This window comes from Chionomys nivalis, chromosome 9 (assembly GCF_950005125.1).
Source record: "Chionomys nivalis chromosome 9, mChiNiv1.1, whole genome shotgun sequence".
Classification (NCBI taxonomy): domain Eukaryota; kingdom Metazoa; phylum Chordata; class Mammalia; order Rodentia; family Cricetidae; genus Chionomys; species Chionomys nivalis.
The window spans coordinates 42,326,690-42,349,790 of NC_080094.1; the positions used below are offsets into that span (position 1 = coordinate 42,326,690).

Genomic DNA, 23,101 nt, shown 5'->3' on the forward strand with positions numbered 1-23,101 from the left:
ATCTCATCTCGTTTTTGCTAGGAAGCTTCTCAGTCCTTTATATTTCCATACAAAGTGTTGAATCAATGGTCAATTTTCACTTACAAACCCGGCTGGGATTTGAACAGGAATGACACCAACTATATATCAATACAGGAGCAGCTGGCATCTTGACAACATTGGAAAGACTTAGCTTTTTTGTCATTGTTGTTTTTGTTTTTCAAGACAGGTTTCTCTGGGTAGCTGTCCTGGAACTTGCTCTGTAGATCAGACTGGCCTTGAACTCACAGAGATCCACCTGCCTCTGCTTCTTAAGTGCTGGGATTAAAGGTGTGTACCACCATGCCTGGTAAGATTTAACTTTTTGATTGTTGATGATATTCTGGATATAATATTATCTCAGATAACACAACAAAATACTAGAAAAAGAAGTCATGGGAAACAGTATTTCCCTGGAATTCTTTTGTAAAACTGTGGCAGAATAAATACAGCTCCAGTGCCCAGTATTTAACAAGGTGGTTTTGTACACGACTTCTGAAATGAACAGCCTTGAAAATGAAATCAACAAAGGGAATTTGGTACTGAAAATAATACGTAGGGATAAGAAGGCAAGAAGGCTGCTGAGCAGCAGCTGGAAATGAGAGAGGCTGCTCCTGCAAGAGATGCAATGTTTTCTTTCCAAAGAGGAGGAGGGGGAGAATTACTCGGCGTTTTGTTTTTTGTTTTGTTTTGTTTTTTCTTTTCAAAGCTAGTGCCTCTTAGCAACTGAAGCTACCTGGAAACAGCAGGGCAAACCAGGAAAAATCATTTACAAAAGCCAGTCTCCCAATGAGACAGATAAGATCAGAGAGAAAATTGGAAAGCAAGCAAACAAACGGCAAACAGATCAAACCACCTTGGAGTCTGGGCTCTAACTTTGGATTCTTGTTTTTCAATTCACGAACTCATTTGTTTGTATGGCTAGCTGACTGCGGCTTTGGTAAATCCTTAGATTAATCACAGCATTAGCGCCACAAGGCTGGAGATTAAAGGTGAGAGTATGGCCTGCCAGGGGATGGTGCAACCATGGAAACTGTTGCTCTGCAGGTATATGTCCACAGAATTCCCTGTGTTAGTGGCCACCAGGATAGACTTTTATCTCTAGTGACTCTGACTTCACCCCCCTCCTCCCCGACCCAAGCCTTATGTCAGCTAGTAACGTTCCCTGGATAAATTTGATTCTGGAATACTTACTATATCCAATTTCTCTAGCAGGTAAGATTTTTGATTTTTTTTTTTTTTTTTTTTTCCGAGACAGGGTTTCTCTGTGGTTTTGGAGCCTGTCCTGGAACTAGCTCTTGTAGACCAGGCTGGTCTCGAACTCACAGAGATCTGCCTGCCTCTGCCTCCCGAGTGCTGGGATTAAAGGCATGCGCCACCACCGCCCAGCTTGATGTATTTTGAAATAATTAAGAAATAGCAAGCCCATTCCAGCCTCAAGAAAGAAATGTTTTACTTTTTTAAAAATTCACCAAACTGTGGATAATGTAACACCACACAACTTTCATGTGGATATATATTAATAAAATGAACATTTCTCAAGGAAAGTCAGGAGATGAAGCCATGTCATTGTGTAACACAGCAGAGGTGTTCTGCAGTTGAGCTTGTATACGATGAGACATGTCAAACGATTCATTTATTCTTTAATGCATTTGAGAGGAAGCAAGACATTGACAGTGGGGGCGGCTGGTGAGATGCCCCTTTGGGTAAAGCTCCTTGCCACTCATCCTGACAGCCTGTATTCGATCTCCAGGCAGAAAGAGAGAACAGATTCTTACAAGTTGTCCTCTGCATGATGTCCCTGTTCCAGCTGCCAAGGAAATAAATAAATGGAGGAAGAGGAAGAGGGGGAGAGAGGAGGAGAAGGAGACAGAAGGGGGTGGAGGGTCACCTATGCTTTGAGTTTGGTAAGTTTGACGAGTCCTTGGTGCTTTTGACAAATTACCACTTGATATTACTAACCGTAACCGTAGTATCTAAAATGAAGGGTGTTTATGACCTTTGTATATTCTCCTATTAATACATACTCACTGGGCAACGTGACTTGGTTTACAAAGCACTTTTATATATGTTACAATAAGGTTTTTAAATTAATGTTATAGGACCAAATGTTTAGCTCTCCCTTTACAGATGAGACTAAAATAAAAGACACAAAAGCCATGATGGTGCAGTGGCAAAAGGCAGGGCTGAGATTCGTTCTCTTTGTAAAATTAATTTTAAGAATTTTCTTCCTAAAAATTGAGCATATTAAGTGAATTAATAGATCTTAAATCTATAGGTTATTAAAGTTTAACACATGTACCCATGTAGTTACCGTCCAGATCCAGAACATTCCAGAACCCAGAAAGCTCCCCCATCCCTTTTACTCAACACTCCCACCAAACAGAACTGCACTTCCAGTATCTAACATCACAGATTCCTTTAGTCTGTTTTCAAATTTTGTATAAATGGCACCACATTGCCTGTGCCTTTTTGTGTCTGAGCCCTTAAGGTCAGTGTGGCACCACTAAGATCTGCCCATGTGTCTATAGATAGCGGTGTCCATGCTCTCTGATTCTGTGTAGTGTTCCGTACTATGGTGTGGAACAGTTTATCCACACCGCTGTTGGTGAGTGTTTGGATTGGATTGTTCCCAGCTTAGAACTGTGAATCAATATGTTGTGAACACTTGGCTGAAGTTGTCCCATCAGCTCCTGTACACATTTCTAGTGTTCTGAAATGAGTATTTCTGGGACTGAGATTTCAATGGGTGTCTGTGAACATCACATAACACAAACTCTGTAAAGCTGACAGGATCGCCATCTTAGTACCAGGACACATTGAGGCCAGCACATGTCACTTCCTTCCCACGTCTGTGTAAAGTTTGTTCCCAAAGACAAAGTGTTCTTTTCATTTTTACATACTAACCCCAGTTCCCTCTCCCTCCCCTTCTCCCACCCCCTTCCTGCCTCCCCCCTTCCCATTCCCCTCCCTACCTTCCCCGTTTCCGCCCCACATCCACTTCTTAGAGGAGGTAAGGCCTCCTCTCCCTTGGAGAGTCAAGTCTGGCAGAGTTTATCCTTTGCTGACTCATTGGCAATGGCCAGAGACAAGATAGGAAAGGAATTAACCTCACTGGGAGGACACTTTCTCCACTCAGATCACACTAATTTTTCTTAATTTTGGTATTTTTTCCCTAGAAACTCTAGCGAAAAGACCAGACCAGTGCGGGCATGTGAGAGGACAGTTCAGTTTTCTTTGACTTCAAGCTCACAAGAGAGCAGGGAGACACTGTGCACACCTGCACCTATGTGGGAATTCAGGTTTAAAATAGTCTGGGGGGGGTGGAGTTAATGAGAGGCCTGGGGCATTGTCTACCGACCAAGAAGGGACAGCTGGTAGAACCTGAGATAAGATGGAAGCTGTTCCCTCAGTGTACCCTCCCAGTTCAACAAAATGTGTGTGCAGCACAGGTTGAAAAATGCTCACATGTATGGGGCTGGAGAGATGGCTTAGCAGTTAAGAGCACTGCAAAGGACTTGACTTCAATTCCCAGCACCCACATGGCAGCTCACAACTGTCTGTAACTCCAAGTCACACAGACATACATGCAGGCAAAATATCAATGCAGATAGATAGATAGATAGATAGATAGATAGATAGATAGATAGATAGATAGATAGATAGATAGATAGATGATAGATAAATAGATAGATAGATGTTGTTTTAAAAAGAAAAAAGAAAAACATTTGCACGCTGTATAAAGCAGATGGGTGCACAGCAACGCAGAAAAAGAGTCTCCCAGGTAGAATCAAAGCAAGGATTCGGTGACCTTAGGTTCTTCCTAGCCACAAAACAGAAGGAAGCTAGGAGTAACCGTAAAATTTGGCCAGTCCTGAGAGCACAAGCTCGTAGATCCATTCACTTTGGATTCAGGGACAAGAAGGTGGCAAAATTAAGAGTTAGTCTACAGAGTGAGTTCCAGCCCAGCTTGGGCAATTTAGTGAGATCTTGACACAGACTAAGAAGTAAACGAAGACCTGGGGTGTAGCTCAGTGGTTGAGCCTAGCGTGTGCCAGGCCCTGCATTCAATCCCCAGTCAGATTAAATGAAAGTTTGCCAGACTTTGTTGACTCCCCAAAGGAGGCCTTACCTCCTCTGAGGAGTGGGTAGGGGGTGGGAAGGAGGAGAGGTGGGGCAGGAGAAAGGGGGGGGGTATTTGGGTTGGCATGAAAAATGGAAAAAAAAGTCTAAGTTAAAAAAAAAAAAGAGAGAAAGAAAGTCTGACGGGATTTCAGACGGAAGCGCAGGTTTGTGCATGTGTCCCCTCTCATACTCTAATAGTCCTCAAGTGCTGAGTTGTGGGAGGCTGAGACCTCTGTCCTGCTCTCTTGGAGGATCTTCCTGTCTCCCAGTACCACTTCTCTGTGTCCCTGGTGCCTGCCCACAGCCTCTTTATCCCCTTGCTATGAAGAAGCCTGTGGATACAACTGTCTTCCTAAGGAGATTTGATATTCAGCTACATTATAAAACAACCCTTTAAATTGTGACATTTCCAGTACCCACCAGAATGGGTGCCCATGACTCTAAGTCATGCCGCTCTCTGGCTAACAGAACCCTTAGGGAGAATTCCCCAGCAGTTCTGTCCTGAGGATTTTGGGTTTCCCCGTTTTCCCCCCTCTGGCTGCTGAATTCTGTTGCCAGTCTCCACTCTCATTCCAAGGAGCCATGAAATGTCAGTTAGTTCTGCCTTGTGAGTTTGAGATTTGATGACTTTGCTCTGTGAGGCAGCCTCCTCCTGCTGATGCTGAAAAGAAAGTTATTGATGGGGACTGTAGAGCTCAGCAGCCCGGGGCAGCTCTCCCCTAACAAAACTGCATTCTGTAGGTGGAATGTCCAGGGAAAACTTTACATGGGAGAATTGCAGTTTTATCTACCTATGAATATTTCATTTCCCACTAATTCATAGTGGCCCTTAAGGAACCATTATTGCTAAGTAAATATGCATACCCTAAGTAAGTGCTCTCAAGATATAATTGCCCACGTCTTTGTTTTGAGTAACAAATATGCAAATGTAATTTTTGTTAAAGGATCACTCCCCCGCCCCTCTGTCCCTACTTGCCTTTCATTTCTTTTACCTCTCATAAAGGTAAAAAAGAAAAAGAAAAAAATACAAATTTTATATCGCCACATAAACATGACACTGTCTAAAATGGCATATCACCAATGCATATGCTCATCTCAACACACTCTATTTTGACCTTTAGAAGACATATGATCCTATGAGGCATAAAGAAAATGCTAGAACATTTACTGAATTTGGTCTTTCCTGCCTCCCACACCATTCCAGAACGATGAAAACCAGAAAGACATACGATTTCAAGCCAAGGATGGTGATGCACTACTGTGGTGCTACCAATGGGCAGGCAGATCAGGACTTCAAGGCCAGCCTGGGCTGCAGAGCTAGAGCCTGTATTAAGAAAAACAAGAAAGTTAACAAACAAACCAGATTATTCATTAATGTAAGATTGCATGAAGACCTCGGATGAATCTTTAAACTCATTCAGGAAAAGTCAGGATGTCCATGTTCCAGACATACCAACAAAGGGTTTCTACATTAACCAACACACCAACCTCTCTTAGATATTACCTACTCACAGCTGACCCTCAGTTTAGCAAATATTCCACATTCTTGAAGGAAGCCCATCTCCTTCCTAAGAGTAGAAACATTCTATTCCATCAAGATCATGGTTCTGGGGATAAAACTCAGTGGTAGAGTGGCTGCTTAGAAGCCCAAGGTCTAACACCACAACAAACAAGTGTTCATTAGTTTCTACCATGCAAAAGTCTTCTTGTATGGCAAGCTGTTGTTCTTACCCAAACTGTTAGAATAGAGGAAGAAAGTGACTTCAGGGTACCCGGTGATGAGGGTGACTTTTCCAGCCATTTTGGGTCCTCAGATTCTGTGAATTCCAGACTTCATTCCAACTGGCAGCAACTGTCTATCTGGAAGGGAATTGTCTGGTAGCTAAGGTCTGAACACTGCAGTGTGATACTGAAAACAAGTGTCTTCCTAGCTTCTACCTTAACCAGACTAACAGGAACTGGTGTTTACAGCACCCACCCCACCCGTCCATTGTGCAGTATTAGTTTAAGATGTGTTACATTTGTTTACACTGTGGAACATTTGTTTAATGATGCACAGATATGTTGCATTCTTTTATATTGCATCTGTGATGCTGTGTTACTTTGCCTGTCTAAAACATCTGATTGGACTAATAAAGAACTGAACAGCCAATAGCTGGATAAGGGAAAGGACCGCTGGGAAGAGAGAATAAATAGGAAGAGAAATCTAGGTTCAAGGGAAGAGTGAAGAGGAGAAAAAAAAAGAAGGAAAAGGAGAAGGAGGAGGAGGATACCAGGGCCAGCTACCCAGTCACCAGCTAAGGATAAGAAGAAAAGATAAAGAAAGGTAAAAAGCCCAGAGGCAAAATGTAGTTAAAGGGAATCAGGATAATTTAGTTACAAAAGCTAGCAAGAAACAAGCCACACTAAGGACGGGCATTAATTAAATAAGAATAAGTCTCTGTATATTTATTTGGGAGCTGGGTGGTGGGCTCCCAAAGAGTAAAATCAAAGAACCTAACTATCTCCCAACCCCACCCCCACTCCATGTGCTTACTTCCTGCCCTAGCTGCCAGCCTCTCCCAGCTGGATTCCCCTCTAGTGCCCACTCGAGTGGTAACATCTTCCTGGCTTCTAGTCTCAGTCCCAGCGCCTCATCTCTGTCGGAAGAAAAACTGCTTTCATTTGCATTTGCTCCCCAGGATCTGTTTCTGAGAGGAACCTAAACTGGACTCAGAGGCGCTGGAGGTCTTTCTAGCTCGTTATTTCACACCGTGCCATCCACTGAGGCAATCAGAAAGCAGAGGAGACCGTGTCTGCCAAGCCATGAAAGTCAAGGGCACCTTTTCCCAGTAACAGCCAAGCTCTGAGCCTCAGGGAACTGTGGTCACAGTGTCAGCTGCGGCCTCGTGTTACTAAACCACACAACTCTGTCTTCCATTATGGAATCTGAGAGTTGTCAGAAATACACCGAAGTGCAGAGGGCAGCAAATCTAAGGTCCACATCTGCCCTGCCCAGCCTGCTGGCTAGTAGCCTGGCACACTTTCATGGGCAACTCAAGCGCTGATGGAACCTCAGAGAAGAGATTTGAATGGTCACATTGAGGTTAGCGCAACATCAGGTAGATCCTTTGTGCTTGATTTCCCTTTAGAATCGGGCCAGGTGACAGTAAAGGTGCCACCAATACACAAAAAGAAATTGCTTCCTCTTTAATGAGGTTAAAGCCTTTGCAAACGTAGTACCCAAAATATTGCTGCTTGTCTGGAGACAGAATGCATCAGACAGAGAATAAGAAATGCCCTAATTGGTCGCGGCTGTAGACTCTGCTAGCCAAATTCAAGGGCAGGACTTTTCGTTTCATTTACTGCTCCACAGAGGAGGGCAAGAGTTAGGGATATCCTACCCGGAGTGTCTCTGAGGTGTGCCTTTGGCAGTGTTCCTGCTGGCCACATATCCACATAGCTCACTGTTTTTAGAAACCTGGTATCCATCCTTCTGGCTAATTCCTTTAACAACTCATGGCCCCTCCATTAACGTCGGTCCGAGCTCATTTCTCCCTGACAGTACCCAGAATGTTGACTAACAGGGAAATCAATAGCCCCAAAAGCTTCATTCATAGGATATATTCTGCTAAACTTACGTATACAATAGAGTAACATCTGGGATTTGTTTCAAAGCACCTTAGGGAAAGGCTGCATTGTATCTTGGTAGACTACCTACCTGCCTCCAGGTCCACATGAACCAACTGTAGTGGTACAGGCCTGTTATCCCAAATCTGGGGCTAGCCTGGGCTTTATAGGGAGCTCCAGGGCAGCTGAGGCTATATAGTGACTTTGTATCAAAACACAAAACAAACAAACCAAAAAAATAAAAACAAACCCCAACCTGTCAGTAAATATATTTTAAACAAATACATTTCAAATGTATATATTTTATGAAATGTGTATGTTTACATCTAGAGGACACACACATGTATATGTATATATACACATCAATATATCAAGTAAAATAGCAGAAAAGTGCCACAAAGAGCCCACAGCTGACTCAGGGATTGTATGCAATGACTGAAGTCAAGTCACTTGGTTTGACAAAAGAAGTTTTAGGTAAATAAGCTGGAGAATGAGCTTGATAAGTCTGTATTATATAAACAACTTCGATTACATAACAAACTGCTTTAGGCCCTGGATCCTGTGAGATGCTCCTTCTGTCTCCGTAGCATTCGACCCAGGGCTGCAGAGTAAGTGATGTTTAATAAACGTGGGCTAATGGACTAAACTCAGGCAATGAATTGTTATGAAGAGCAGTTTAATTTTCCATGCACTTAGCTCCATGCTGCTCAATCAATCTGGAAAACCAGGCTCCCAGATCCAACCTCTTTGGAGATGCATCAGTGTTTGAGCTTGAGAGGATTTGGAGCTGTGCTAATAACCTCACTTGGCAGAGGCAGAAATGAAGGCCGGAGGGTTTAGAGGGACACCCTGCCTGTTAACAGAGTGTCACTACCTCACGCCTGCAGTTGGACAATGCCTTCTGCCATGTTGGTGTTCAGAGGGCGCAAACCTACCTCCTGCTTTAGCTGCTGCTCTTAGCTTTAAATGTCTGTGGTTCCAGCTAAGAACAGAACTAAGCTGTTGTAATGCTTCTCCATGATGCTGAACAAGAGATGTGAATATAAAATTCATGTCCTGATTAGCTTTTGCTATCTCCGGTCCCTACCTGGCACTGGAGGGGTAAACTAGGGAAGGAATGCGCATGAGGTAAGAGCTGAGCGAGGTTCTGCTGTGTAGGATTATTGTAGCTGAGTAGTTAGGTGGAACCCTGATGACGGGGGCAGAACGGGATGGCTTTGGAAGTTCAGGTCCAAAAAAAGACAGAATAACTGGGTTGGAAACCAGCATGGCCTTCACCTTGTGGACATTCGGGAACTTGGGAGCCTCTGTGGGGGAATATTTGGAAAGGTCCTGTATGGGTTGGACAAGGACAGAAGGAGGATAAGAGAGCGGTGGCAAGAAGCCCATCTGTGGGCAGGTGGGTCTTGGCTGTAAAAGAAAGCAAGCCAGGCCCACAGATGGCATTGTCCACAGTGGGCTAGGCCCTCCCATATCAATCAATAATCAAGAAAATGCTCCACAGACATGTGCACAGGCTGACCTGATGGAGCAATGCCTCAGTTGAGATTCCCTCTTCCTACATATGGCGAGGTTTGTGTCAAGTTGACAAAAAAGAAAGAAAGAAAGAAAGAAAGAAAGAAAGAAAGAAAGAAAGAAAGAAAGAAAGAAAGAAAGAAAGAAAGAAAGAAAATCGCATTGTGCACCAGAACAACCTCAGAGGTCAGAGGACAACTCGCTAGAGTCAGCTCTCTCCTCTCCTCCTGCTATGGAGTCCTGGGATCAAACCCGGTAGATCACCGCACTCGGCAGCAAGCACCTATTGAATCATTCTTGCCAGACCAGAAGGTATATGTTTCTAGACAATTTCATCAAAATTTCTTTGAAATTTTAAAGATTTTCTTTTTTAAAGCAATTCTTAGAAAGATTTCCCCAATCCAAGACATCCTTTTCTCCCCATATGCCTGTGTATAATATATGTATTATATATATATAACATATATATCTCTTACACTTTTATTATATAAATTTTTTTTTTACCCCAAAACCCAAGTAGAAGACATTTGAATATAAGAAATGAGATGGGGAACCCAGCTTTCTATTTTGACTCTCCCTCTCCCAAAGCTGGGAGTCAGAACCATGGCTGACAGCTGTCTTTGTCTTACATTTTCTTTTCTTCTTCCTGTGTTGGTGATGAACCTAGAACCACATGCATGTTACATAGGTCTACACCAAGCTACATCCCCAGCCATGCCTAATTTGAAATGCCACCTTCATTAGGTAACCAAGTTGCATATCTGCTTGTCTTAGTTAGGGTTTCTATTGCTGTGAAGAGACACCATGACCACAGCAACTTTACAAAGAAAAGCATTTAATTGAAGTGGCAGTTTACAGTTCAGAGGTCCAGTTCGTTATTATCATGGTGGGGAGCACGGTGGCTTGCAGGCAGGCATGGTGCTGGCTACATCTTGATCAGAAGGCAACAGGAAATGGGCTGACTCACTGGGTGTGGCTTGGGCATACATGAAACCGCAAAGTTCACCTCCACAGTGACACACTTCGTCCAATAAGGCCTCACCTCCTAATAATGCCACTCCCTAGGGGGGCCATTTTCTTTTAAACTACCACACTGCTTTATGGACGCAACCCTTTCATTTGATGTATCCATTTTTACATCGGTACTGCTTCAATTACTAGACAGAAACTATTTTCCTATTTTGATATCACAAGTCTTTTATATTGCCTGATCATTCATGAATGCTCTTCTTTTTAAAACAACTTTCACTGTGGCAAAGAGAGGCAAAGGTAGCTTTGAACACGGATGTGTTTGCACTATTCCCCCCTGTAGTTACCCAAAGCCCCGAGAATAATCTATTCTACTGTATCTTGGACTTCAGTGATTTGGGGGCACATCATAGTTCTAACTTTTGAGCATCTGGTGTTACCTACTCTATGATTAAATTTTATTAAATTAGCCCTTTACATTTTTTTTTTTTGATTTTTCAAGACAGGGTTTCTCTGTAGCTTTTGGTTCCTGTCCTGGAACTAGCTCTTGTAGACCAGGCTGGCCTCGAACTCCCAGAGATCCGCCTGCCTCTGCCTCTGCCTCCCGAGTGCTGGGATTAAAGGCATGCGCCACCACCGCCCGGCTGCCCTTTACATTTTAAACTTATATTAAACTTATATTTAGATGAACATTGTCATATAAAACCACGGATTACATGCAGTATTCATATTTTCCTAGCATGTTGAACAGAACAGGTTAGCAATGAAACTCTGTCCGTGTTTGCTCAGTTTGTGTGCTGCCAGCACCTCGAGAAAACAGGGCAGTGCCCACTGCTCTCATCAGTTCTGCAGAAGGAACCCTTCCCGTAGGGGCAGCACTAGGTCTTATAGCTCAAGGAAGATTCTGGCTGCACAGATAGGTTCAGCCTGTGAGAATTACTGACATTCACATATAGAATGTATGCGCTTTTGTGTGTACCTGTGAATCCAATACAACATTTTTTGTGTGTGTTTAAAACCTATTTCTTTTCTTTTTTTTCCAATACAGCATTTTTAAAACCCTTTCCAATTTAAACAGAACTGCTGCTGTTGTACTGCTTTGAAATTACTGATAATATGATCAGTCACGTTCCCGAAGAGCATTCCCTGCGGTTCGGGAAGAACTCAACAGAGGACTGCAGGCTGAGCTAGTGCAAGGTCCCGGGCTCCAATCCTGAGCATGAGTCACCTGGAGAAACAGGCTAATGACCTGAGCCCAGGACACGAACCTCAGATTCGGCCAGCAGTTCTCATCTTCAGGATTTGACGTTTCTGGAACAAAGTGACCCTCACAAAGGCTCTGCGGTTCTGGAAAACATCACAGATGCTATCCTAAGTCCCCTCACAGTGTTCATGAGCTGATAAGGTGTCGTGAACCTACCCTCGGTGCTCAAACAGGCAATCCTGCCAAAGGCCTGGGCTGCAGTGTCTTATCTTAGTCTTTATTAAAGGTTCACAGAGATAAATGGAAAAAGCCACTCTATCCTCCCAGAGATTGAGTTAAGGAGCAGGACCCCAGGGAATCAAATATCTTGTGCTGGCCTGTCACAAACACTTACGCAGATTTAAGTGAACACACACCATTCACTGTGCTTCCCCAGGGCAACCCTGGCTTTTACTCTCCCATGCTGTACCATCAGAGGCTTCCTCCTGCTGAACCCCTTCAGTGCTGACCTCAGGGAAGCGTAGGCAGGCATTGATATTAAAAACTCCCTTCAAAATAGAAACCACTACCTCCTAACCTAAAGAGTCAAATAGCTTTTTCGTTGTCCTTTAAAAACCAGCATAGAATAACCCAGATTCCCTCCACTGGTAGCCATGGAGACGAACTGTGAGCGTGCCCTTGGTTGGATTATTTTCACCATTCTTCACGGGTGTCTCCTGGTATTATGCTTCAACTGAAAACAATAAAACCAACAGCCTTCACATCTGACTTGCAGGTTTGAACTGCACTGGTTTCATGACTACTGAGTGGGCTGCTGAACAGGAAGAAGCAGCAGAAGACTGCTTGTAAGAGGGAGGGCTGGAGCCCCATTTGTGGTTTCCTATCACACGGAACCCCTTCTACATGTGCCTCGATGTTTCCGTGTGGAAGGGTCTCACGTCGGACCTTCCCTGAACTGGAAGCCTGCTCACACCCCTACTTCCTTTGAGGCTTCTTTCCACACAAGAGTCCCCAAGAGACTTTGCAATGTATTGACTTTTAGGGTGCACTTGTCAGCTGCCCAATTTGCATAATCCACTTTCTGAAAAGTTTTGGCATCTCATGCCAACTAAACTTCACCTCAAGTTTCACAAAATCCAACTGTGCAGTGTTGCCAGCTTTTGCTATTCCTCCAAGCGAGGGAGGTGGGCCTTTCTACTGATGTAATTTGCTTGCAGAGCTCTATGAGGCTTCCAATTACTGTTTCAGAGTTCCTGGTGCCAGCTGACGTAATTCTCAAACTGGGGCTCAGGACGCAACCCGCAGAGTGGAGCATCTGCCAGTGCAAGCCTGAACTAGCTATTTAAAGAGCTCCCTGTCAGGCTGTGCACCTGCCTGGAGGCCAGGCACAGGTGACAGCAAAGCCCTGTTCAGGGCAAGCATATGCCTGGAGCTCAGGCTGCTGGGGGCAAGAACAGGGCAGGAATGAGGGGCAACCCTTCAGAGGATCACAGGGGATGCTGGCAGTGGACAGAGGGCAAAAGTAACAAGGAGAGGGAAAAGCTGGTGGGCAAAGGATTCCTTATTCCCTTTAAGCACAAATTGGCAGGGTCACGCAGTGCCACCCTTACACATTAGACCTGTGTTCCCACATCCTGAGTGGACGGTCCAGTGCTGTCTCCTCACCGTCCACACTGCAATCAGTGGACCTGAAGAAGCCTCTTAGTGTGTAAATTTTAGCTTTGTAGATGGTCCAAATGTTCCTTCCCCACCGTCAATATAGAACAGGGAATTCTGGCTTTGGGGAGGAGCCAAAGGTATGACTAGGATATGATGTGGTATCTGGAAGAGTTTTTAAATCTTTCCATTGCTTCAGGCCAGTCGATTGGTCCCCATTGACAACTCTGTATAGTTGTTACCCTTGATTCTGCACAGAAATGTATATCCTCAAAACACTCATCTCCTAGAAGCCAGTTTTCCCAGGAGTAGACTGAGTCAAGGATGCGGATATAAAGGTTTATTAAGAAAAGGCCCCAGAGACACCAGGAGGTGGGTGGGAGGAGGGATGAACCAAGCAAGGAAGTGATTTCCTGCCAAAGTCCCAGCCCTGGTCTGGACCCCAGCAGAATACTCTGGAACACAGACTAAGGCAAAGAACCCTAGTTGAGTCCATAGCAGCCTTCGCCAACGTGAGTGGGGTGGCACACCTAGAGACTTACTAGCTCCATCACCAGATCGCTGGTGCCAGCCTCTACCTACAAAGCTTGTAGCTAACAGCTGGAAACAGGAAGCTACCAGGAGACCCCTCAGGGATTCTGAGGGCCAAGATATAGCACTTCCCCTCCAGCACTGCCCTTTCACACCAGCCCCAGCTAGGAGTCTTTCATTATGTTCTGCTCCAAGAGGAAACGAATGATCTCTCTAGACAGTCCTGGGGTGGGCTCTTCGCCCTCCAAAGAGTTGCCTCCTTGTTCCAGAGGGTAGAAGCGGGTTTCCCTGGAATGCCGCTGTAAGATGGAGCAGCCATCCCGACTGAAGATAACTCGTGCCATCTGGAAACTGCGGAGAGTGTACTTCTGGCTTTCCTGGCCCTCAAGTTCAGAGATTGCCTGAGACAGACACCGACACACAGGGGCAGAGAGCTGGTCCCCGGAGCCTGGCGGTGGATAAGCAAATGCTTCATAGAATCTGTCCAGTGATTTCCGGAGTCCATCCTCCTCTTCACTGGTCTCCAACTGGCCTTTCGCAGAAGGATCAAGCCAGAAGTTCTCTGAGTCCCAGGAGCCCTTTTGTTCAGTGTTTAGAGAACTGCTATCTGCAAGACACAACACATTCCCGTACTCAAACAGTCAACACTATGAGAAACTGGGCTGGTGAGATTGCTCAGTGGGTAAAGGTCTCTGCTACACAAACCTAATGATATGAGGTGGATCCCCAAAACCAAAGTAAAGGTGGAAGGAGAGAACGGACTCCTTCAAGTCACGCTCTTACCTCCACATGCACATGGTGGCATGGACTTCCTACAGCAGCATACACACACACACAATAATGGTAATTTTTTTTTTTTTTTTTTTTTTTGGTTTTTCGAGACAGGGTTTCTCTGTAGCTTTTGGTGCCTGTCCTGGAACTAGCTGGAATTTTTTAGGACCAGAAAGCAACCAAAAGCACAAATGTCTCTCTTCAGCTCAGGACACTTACTACTCCCAGGACACTAACAACAGGCAGAATCATCTGATTCAGAAGCCTTCCCATCGTCCTCAAGTTATGCCCATGTGGGTCAGGAGTCCCTTGTTTTTCTCTTTTCCATGTGTATGGAAGTTTTGCCTGCGCGTTTGTCTGTGCACCGCCAGCATGCAGTGCCTAATGAGGCCAGAGGAGGGTGTCAGCTCCCCAGGGCCTGGAACGAAAATGGCCCCCATAGGCTCAAAGGGAGTGGCATTATTAGGAGGCGTGGCTTTGTGGAGTGGGTGTGGCCTTATTGGAGGAAGTACATCACTGGGGGTAGACTTTGAGATCTAGAACTCTCAGCCTCCTCTCTGGCACCATGTCTGCCTGTGTGCTGCCATGCTTCCCGGAATGGCAACAATGAACTAAATCTCTGAACTTGTAAGACAGTCCCAATTATATGTTTTCCTTTATAAACCATGGTGTCTCTTCACAGAAATGGAAACCCTAACTAAGACATGGAGTTACAGATGGTTATGAGCTGCCATGTGGGTGCTAAAAACTGAACCTGAGTCCTCTGGAAAACCAGCCAGTACTCTTAACCACAGAGCTATCTTTCCAGCTTGGATCAGGAGCTCTTAGCCTGGGGGTCCTGTATATAGATTCATGGAGACTGAAAAAAAATCCTACCATTATTACCTTCCACCTGAAATTTAGCATTTCCTTCTATGATGAAATGTAATTCATAAAGAATAGCATCGGCAGCAGCCTCTGTGGACAAGGAGGCAGGGATTGCTGAAGACCGTGGGCTCTTAGCCTCCAATAACACTGTCTACTTCACTTAATTATGGCACTTCACAGCATCCTGAACAGAGCGAGGCACACTGCTTTGACAATTCGAGCTACTAATCCCAACACCAGATGTTGTCTCTGCACTTATTTAAATGTATATTTCACCATTCATTTGCTCTCTTATACATCTTATATAGTAGTCATTGGTATGTGTGTGCACATGGGCATGCATGTGGAGGTCAGAGGACAGCACACAGAAGTTAGTCTTCTCCTTCTACCACGTGGGACCCAGGGATCGAACTCAGTTACATGTATGGGTGTTTGAGTGCACATACCATCTGTGTACTTGTGCGTGTTTGGTGCCTGATGAGGTCAGAAGGCATTGGAAACCCTGGATCTGGGGTTACAGATGTTCATGAACCAGTATGTGGGTACTGGGAATTGAACCTGAGCCCTCTGCAAGGGCAGCCAGTGCTCTTAACTGCTGAGCCATCTCTCCAGCCTGGGACTATGAGGTGTTTACAAAAGAGCCTAAAAACTGGCTCATCTCCTGTGTTTTTCATGCAAATGTCAAGCAGACTGTAACTTATCTTCAAAGAAACAACCCCTCCTCTTGCAAAGGAACAAAGACATATGGCCGAGTATACTCAGCTCCTCAGTTCTAAGCGAATGCTGCCTCCAGGCCGCCCAGTCTCCAATTCTCTCAAATGTGCTTTACTGCAAACCACACGCTTCCCTCTCAGCGTGCAGCTGCTGTGGCCTTTGGGATGGCAGCAAGTGAAGCTGTCCCTTCTCTCCTGATGCCCTGGGTGTGGAACAACAGTGGATCTTCAAAGCTCCACTCATTGCGGCACCCTTACCATTATGTCCAAACACCACCCCGTCTGCTTGTGGATCTAGCCCAGATTTATAGGGCTCTCAACTGGGAACAGAAATCTCTGCTGTACAAAGAGTCTGGGAGTAATTACAAAATGCTACTTATACTAAATGGTTATGTCTATATTACTTAAATATAATATTTAGCTGTATGATATTTAACCCTGATACTGAGTAGGGTCGAGGATATAAGCATCCTACAGTGTATAGGACAGTCTGAGATGACAAAGATGCCAGTGATGTCCCTAATAGCCTGCTCCTTCCAGAAGAGAAATACTGTCTCAAAGGATGGATTGTAGGACGAATGGACGCACTGCACAACAGCATGTTGATTTGCCTTAAACACCCCATGGGACCTTTAGTATGAATCCCCCTTCCTGTTGGTAGCCAGGCATATGGTGTGTTTTCCTTTCTCAGGCAATGAGCTAGGGATTTTTACTACTGCTAGTAGTCTTAGCAGGAACAAATGATTCTACTATTTAAATTAAGTGGAACTTTTTTTATTTTAAAGTTTTAAGATTATGTTTGATTTATTAATTTGTGTGTGTGTGTGTGTTTATGTGCCAGAACAGAACTGAACTCACTGTTTCCGTGGATAACTTCATCATGTGAGTATATTAGATGCTACTGCCTGTAAATGAGGGACCCTGCTCTGCGGTGCCACACCTCTCTATTCTAGACCGTGAACCCGTTACACCTCTCTGTTCTAGACCGTGAACCCGTTGCACCTCTCTGTTCTAGACCGTGAACCCGTTGCACCTCTCTGTTCTAGACCGTGAACCCGTTGCACCTCTCTGTTCTAGACCGTGAACCCGTTGCACCTCTCTGTTCTAGACCGTGAACCCGTTACACCTCTCTGTTCTAGACCGTGAACCCGTTGCACCTCTCTGTTCTAGACCGTGAACCCGTTACACCTCTCTGTTCTAGACCATGACCTGTTTCCTTTCTTTGTTCCTCTTACTAGCCACCTCCTGAAAGAGTGACCAGATCACCGAATGAACAAAACTGGGTGCTGTCCCCAGTGGAGCCCTACAAGCCATGAGGAAGGTCTGCTGGGCACTCACACTCATCACAAACAAAAGTACTTGAGGCAGGGGTTCTCCTCCCTCTTAACTATTTCAGAAGTAAAACTTTAACTCATTCTATTCCTACCTACTCCTACAATTTCAAGGCAAGGATTGTTTATAGGCTGTCATAATACAGAGTAGGAATGTGATTTTGTTAGTTGCATACATAAGGCTTGTTAAGATGTATGTACATATGCATACATACACCTGGTTTTGTGTGTCAAGTTGACACAAACTAGAGTCATCAGATATGAAGGAGCCTCAGTTGAGGAAATGCCTCTATGAGTTCTAAAAATAAGAAATTCTCTCAATTAGTGATCAGTGAGGGAGGGCCGAGCCCATGGTGGGTGGTGCCATCCCTGGGCTCCTGGTCCTGGGTTTTATAAGAAGTAAAACTGAGTAAGCCATGGGAAGCGTTCCTCCATGGGCTCTGCATCAGCTCCTGCCTCCAGGACCCTGCCCGGTTTGAGTTCCTGTCCTGACTTCCTTTGGTGATGAACAGTGGTGTCAAAGTGTGAGCTGAACAAACCCTCCCCCACCCCAACTTGCTTTTTGGTTGTGGTGTTTCATCATAGTAACAGAGACCCTAGTTAAGACAGTGCGCACGGATGGCGCCCTCAGATGGCTCTTTGCTGAAGCTTGTTGGGTTTGGGCCTGTCTCACTGAATCCCACTTGTCCTTCCTTTCCCCTTTTTACAGTGGGCAGCTCTTCTGCTCCCCTGCTTCTGGAAACTGCTGGAAGGGCTGGCCCTTAGTCACTCTCTCAGCATCTTGAGTCCTCTTTCTGGTTTGTTCCCCCTTCCCCCCATAACAACACCTGCACTGGAATTTTAAGGAACTTATATTCTACCATATTAATAAAATGAATCAAAAAAACATGGATAAGCCTGATCCGCCTTCATGCCTAGCAACCCTGCCAACCACAGTTTATACATTCTAGGATTTGCAACAGTTCCTTTCAGAGACAGAATCACAAAGAGGGTGTGTGGAGATCAGATATTGAAATCGCAAAGCAAGTGTGTGGGTATCAAGATACTGAATCCAAATTAGCATTTCACAGGGAGAATGGCTGGCTCTGGGTCAGCGCTTTTGAAGCCAGGCTGTCCCTGTGGGTGCTTGTTTATATCTGACAGCCAAAGCTGGAAGAATTATCCAGAGGGAAACGGCAAATGCTGCCACCTTCATCTTAATGACAAGCAGATGCTCAAAGGACAGAGCCCTGTGACAGGTCACCGCTGAGGAGGACAGTGAAAGCTGGAAAAATCCATGTGCCTCACATTGGGGCGAAGGCAACTGAATCCCACCATATTCTGAATTGTAAACTATCTGGGAAAATTAAGTATTAATCCTAAGAAACTAAAATGTTCTAGGAGAGGAGAGACGGCTTAGTGGCTACAGGCACTTGCTGTATAGACCTAATGACCTGATTTTGATCCCTATCCTCTGAACTCCACATGCATGTACATATGTGTATGCATGTTCCCACCCCCCTACCTACCCCCCCACACACATGCATGTTTATTCCTGTGAGAAATGGGTTCTGTTTGTTTGTTTGTTTGTTTTCCAAATATAGTTATCCCGGAAAGGAATCCCTGAAAAATGCAACCTTAGCAGAAGGTAGTGGCACACTGAAACCCTGTCCAAAAAAAAAAAAAAAAAAAAAAGAGAAAACGTTCTCCCACATAGCTTTTACACTTTCCTTTCAGGGGCTGGAGTGATGGCTTAGCAGTTAAGAGCACGGGCTGCTCTTCTAGAAGCCCCTAGTTCAGCTCCCAGCACCCACACAACAGCTCCCAACCATCTGTAACTTAGCTCTAGAGGATGTGACACCCTCTTCTGGCCTCTGCCAGCACTGCAGGCACACAATATACATACATGCAGGCAGAACAGCATACACACAAAATAAAAAGCACATCTTCAAACTTTCATTTCAGTGAATAGCTCAAACCCTGGCTTGGGCAGTAAGGACCACTTGAGCAGGAAGAAAAGCAAGTGACTGGGATCCTAGATTTTTTTTTTGTTTTGTGAGGCATGTTCCCATGCTGCATAATCATGCACCACCATGGCCAGCTTATGTGTCCTGAGGATTGAATCTAGGACTTCTCCAATGCTAGGCAAGCACTCTACCAACAGCCATCCCCCAGCTCCAGCATGGCTACTCTGATATGACTTCTCTTTAGCAGAATCAGGTTAAATGCGAACTGCTAATTAAGATGATGCTTGAAGTTTTAATCTTAATTATAAAACAAATAAGTATTTCAAAAAGATTTATTTTATTCACACGCGCATACGAGTGAATGTGTGTGTGTGTGTGTGTGTGTGCACATGAGTACAGGTAACTGTGAAAGCCAGAAGAGTTGGATTTAAAAAAGGCTTATATAAGCTTTAGCACAGGATCAAGAGAAAGAGAGGCACTCAGAAGAAAGCAAGACAGACCAAATCAAGGGGTATGGCTTCTCAGAGAAGAGTTCTAGATGGTGAGACGCGCCAAGTGTGGGATGGGGTCTTCACTTGGACAGTCTCAGATCACCTTTGTTTAAAAATTATTTTTACAGTAGTCACATATAGGATTTGTGGGATTTAAAGTTACTGTCTTTAAACAGTTGCTAAGAAACTTAAATAGGGTCACAGGATGACTGCCGACCAAAGATTACAGTTGATACACTGCCAGGGTGCAGGGAGGTTGGACATCTCTGAGGCAAAGTTCAGTACAGTTTGAGATTCTCAGGTGATGTCTGGGGAAAGGAATAAGGCCCTGTCTGTCATCATATATACTCAGACCACCAGCCTGCATCATGGCTGTCTGAACATAAAATACTCATCTATGAAGGGCGTATCATCGCTGTGCCAGCAGCCTTCACAGCCCATGTTAATTGTGCTGGAATCCATGCTTCCCAGTTAGTCAGAGGCTCATCCAGACTGGGGTAAGTGGCTCTTTGTCTTTCCCATGTCTCCATAATTTCCCTGTCTTTCCATCTTGGTTCAAATCTACAGGGACATATTTAACTATAAACAAATATGCTACCAAGCACTTACAGAGCTCAGTGTCCCCCTTGAAGTCAGTACCCAGGGACCAACACTCTGTTTGTAAAATTCTGACCCTGCTCAGAAATGCCAGAAATTGTCTTCAGTCCTAGAGTCTTCTGAGTGTCCCCACTAGTGACACATCTTGACCCCAGAGGATGGCATCACCCTTTTAGAAAGTGTCATGAGGCATCCGTGCTGAAATCTGGTAAACATTGTTGGGCATAGGGAAGACAAAGTGGTTGTCAAGGGCAAAAGCCAGCTTGGCCACAAAAAGAGACAGGTTCCTTCATGTTTCATGAACTAATTTAAAAAGCAGCCCTCACAAAAGAATCCCCAAACCAGTTCTGAGCAGCACCAGGCAACAATATGGACAGATTTCTAAACGGTTGCCTTGCAAGGTGGATTTCAGCTCTGGCCTTGTAAACGCTCATGGTCAAAGGTCTGGAACTGGGTGGGATGTCTCTGTCCTGACAGAAGAGATGCTTGCGGATTTAGGAGACGGGCCATGTGACCTTGAGCAAGTTACCTGATGTCTCTGAATCTTATGTTTCCACCTATGCGGTACCGGTTATCACCTAGGCAACAGGACTGCTGTAAGCACTGCATGAACCATTAACATAAAGCCTAGGACATATCAAGTGCTCCAGGAATAAAAGATACTTTGTGATTATTGCCATAGCAACAAGAGCAGAACCCATAGCAGAGTTGCTAAACTGAAAATCAGGGGGGTTGTCATTTAACATCTGGGATCTTAACAGGTAAGTTGCACAAGCCCGTGTATGTATCCTCGGCAGATAGATGCTATGGTAAGGAAAGGCAGCCCTGTAGCTGCTGGCTGTGCCATGAAGGGATGAGTCATGGGAACGTCCCCCGGCTCCCGCAGGAGGACTACAGCGACTGACGGGTCTCAAGAGCACCCACAGCAAAGCAATCGTGATCCCAGTGTGGGTGGAAACAGCAGGTGCCTTAGTGTGTGGGAGAGTCACACAGAAGCCCAGGCTGGTAGAGCCCTCCAGCTGTCCGCGAGTCACTTCCCCCATGAGACCCCAGGAGGACCATGGGGAAGTTTCCTCTGTTTCAACCTCAGCAGCAATTTCTGTTTTTGTGTTCCCAAGAATTCATATGGGGTAGAGTAACAGTCCAGGCAGTTAGGAGTTTAATTAGAGCCAGTCAGGAAGCAAGATACACTCGTTAGAAAGAGAATGGCCTGGAGAGAGGCTCAGTGGATAAAAGCGCCTGTGGATTTTGCAGAGGAGCTGAATTCCATTCCTCATACCCATGTTGAGCAGATCACAGCAGTTTGTGCTCTAGCTCCAGAGGACCTGATGCCTTCTTCTAGCCTCAGAGAGCAGCGGACAGATGAACACACACAAACATGCACACACCCTGAATGACTGAAATAAATAAATAAATAAATAAATAAATAAATAGGAAAGGTGGGTTGAGCAGAGAGGCCAACAGCCTCCATCTTGATAGCTGTGATGGTTAATTGTAGCTTGAATAATAAAACCCAGAGACAGATATTGGGGTTCAACCCAAACATCAGAAAAGCAAAGTAGTCAAGCCACTAGAGAGTTCTTACCTCTAAGAAATCCTCAAACTGAAAAAGAACTAGTTCCTGTCTCATCCAGGTTTATATTCCTCTCTAGTGTTGGGATTAAAGGTGTGAGTCACCACCACCTGGATCTGTTTCTGCATTGAACTTGTGTAGCCCAGGGTAGCCTTGAACTCACAGAGATCCATCTGCCTCTGTCTCCCAAATCCTGGGATTATAAGTGTGTACCACCACTGCCTGGCCTCTAGTCTAGTTTTACTTTCTGGTCTTCAGGCAAGCTTTATTTATAAAACATAAATAAAATATCTCTATAGTTAATACTGTCAACTTGACAGGGCCAAGGAAGCAAGCCCCTGGACACACTGTGGGAGGTTATCTTTTAAAAAAAATATTAAAGATAAATTTTTATGTGCATGAGTGTTATGCCTGCATTTATAGATACGCACTGCAGGTGTGCCTGGTGTCTATGGAGGTTAGAGGAGGGCATCAGAGTCCCTGACATGGGAATTACAGATGGTTATGAACCACATGTGGGTGCTGGGATCTGAACCTGAGTCCTCTCCAAGAGCAGTAAGCGGAGTCATCTCTCCAGACTGGGGAGGGATATAGGAGGGATTATGTTGATTAGGTCGCAGGATTTCCCGGACCAGGCCCTGGACCTCTTAAGGAGGATGCTACCTGAATGCCAGCATGGCTGGCATCTTCCTGACAACGGGCACAATGGGAGCAGCTGCTTTAAGTCCTTGTCGTGATGGGCTGTATCCCAGAAACCCTCCTTCCTTTGAGGCGCTTTTGTTAGCGCAGACTATCACAGCAACGGGAAAGTAACCGGGGGCAGCAGGCATCGGGCATGCTCCGTTCTCCCTGTGGCCCCTGCCCGCTCTGCCTCTCCCAGAAGGCTAAAAAGCTCTAGCGGTCATAGGACTGCTGACGAGTCAGAACTGTGTGGAGAGTTAAATTTAAACAAGCTCAATGAAAGTGGGAAATAGAGACTCCTTGGGCCCTCCTCCTCCTCCACTCACCTGCAAATCTGAGGAAACTTCTAGCTCTCCCTTCTGTGCCATAGGAGCTGCGGAAAAGCCCCAAACAGAATTAAAACTTACATAATGCAACCTGAGAAGAAAGCATTGTAGGCAACAGAGAAGTAAGTGCAAGCCAAGACTGACTAAATGACTGTGTGTGTGTGTGTGTGTGTGTAGG

The 23,101-nt window shown here is 45.1% G+C and overlaps 1 protein-coding gene across 3 annotated transcripts in view; it reads right to left on the reverse strand.

The window, feature by feature from the left end:
- Positions 1 to 13,440: 13,440 nt before the first annotated feature.
- The window catches only part of Shld1 (shieldin complex subunit 1), a 66,112-nt gene continuing 56,451 nt past the window's right edge, over positions 13,441 to 23,101 (reverse strand). For all 3 annotated transcript variants that reach the window (XM_057781701.1, XM_057781702.1, XM_057781700.1), the window contains exon 3: positions 13,441 to 14,234. In XM_057781701.1, the coding sequence (XP_057637684.1) occupies positions 13,792 to 14,234 (443 nt within the window). In that variant the 3' untranslated portion in view covers positions 13,441 to 13,791. The remainder of the gene's footprint in view (positions 14,235 to 23,101) is intronic.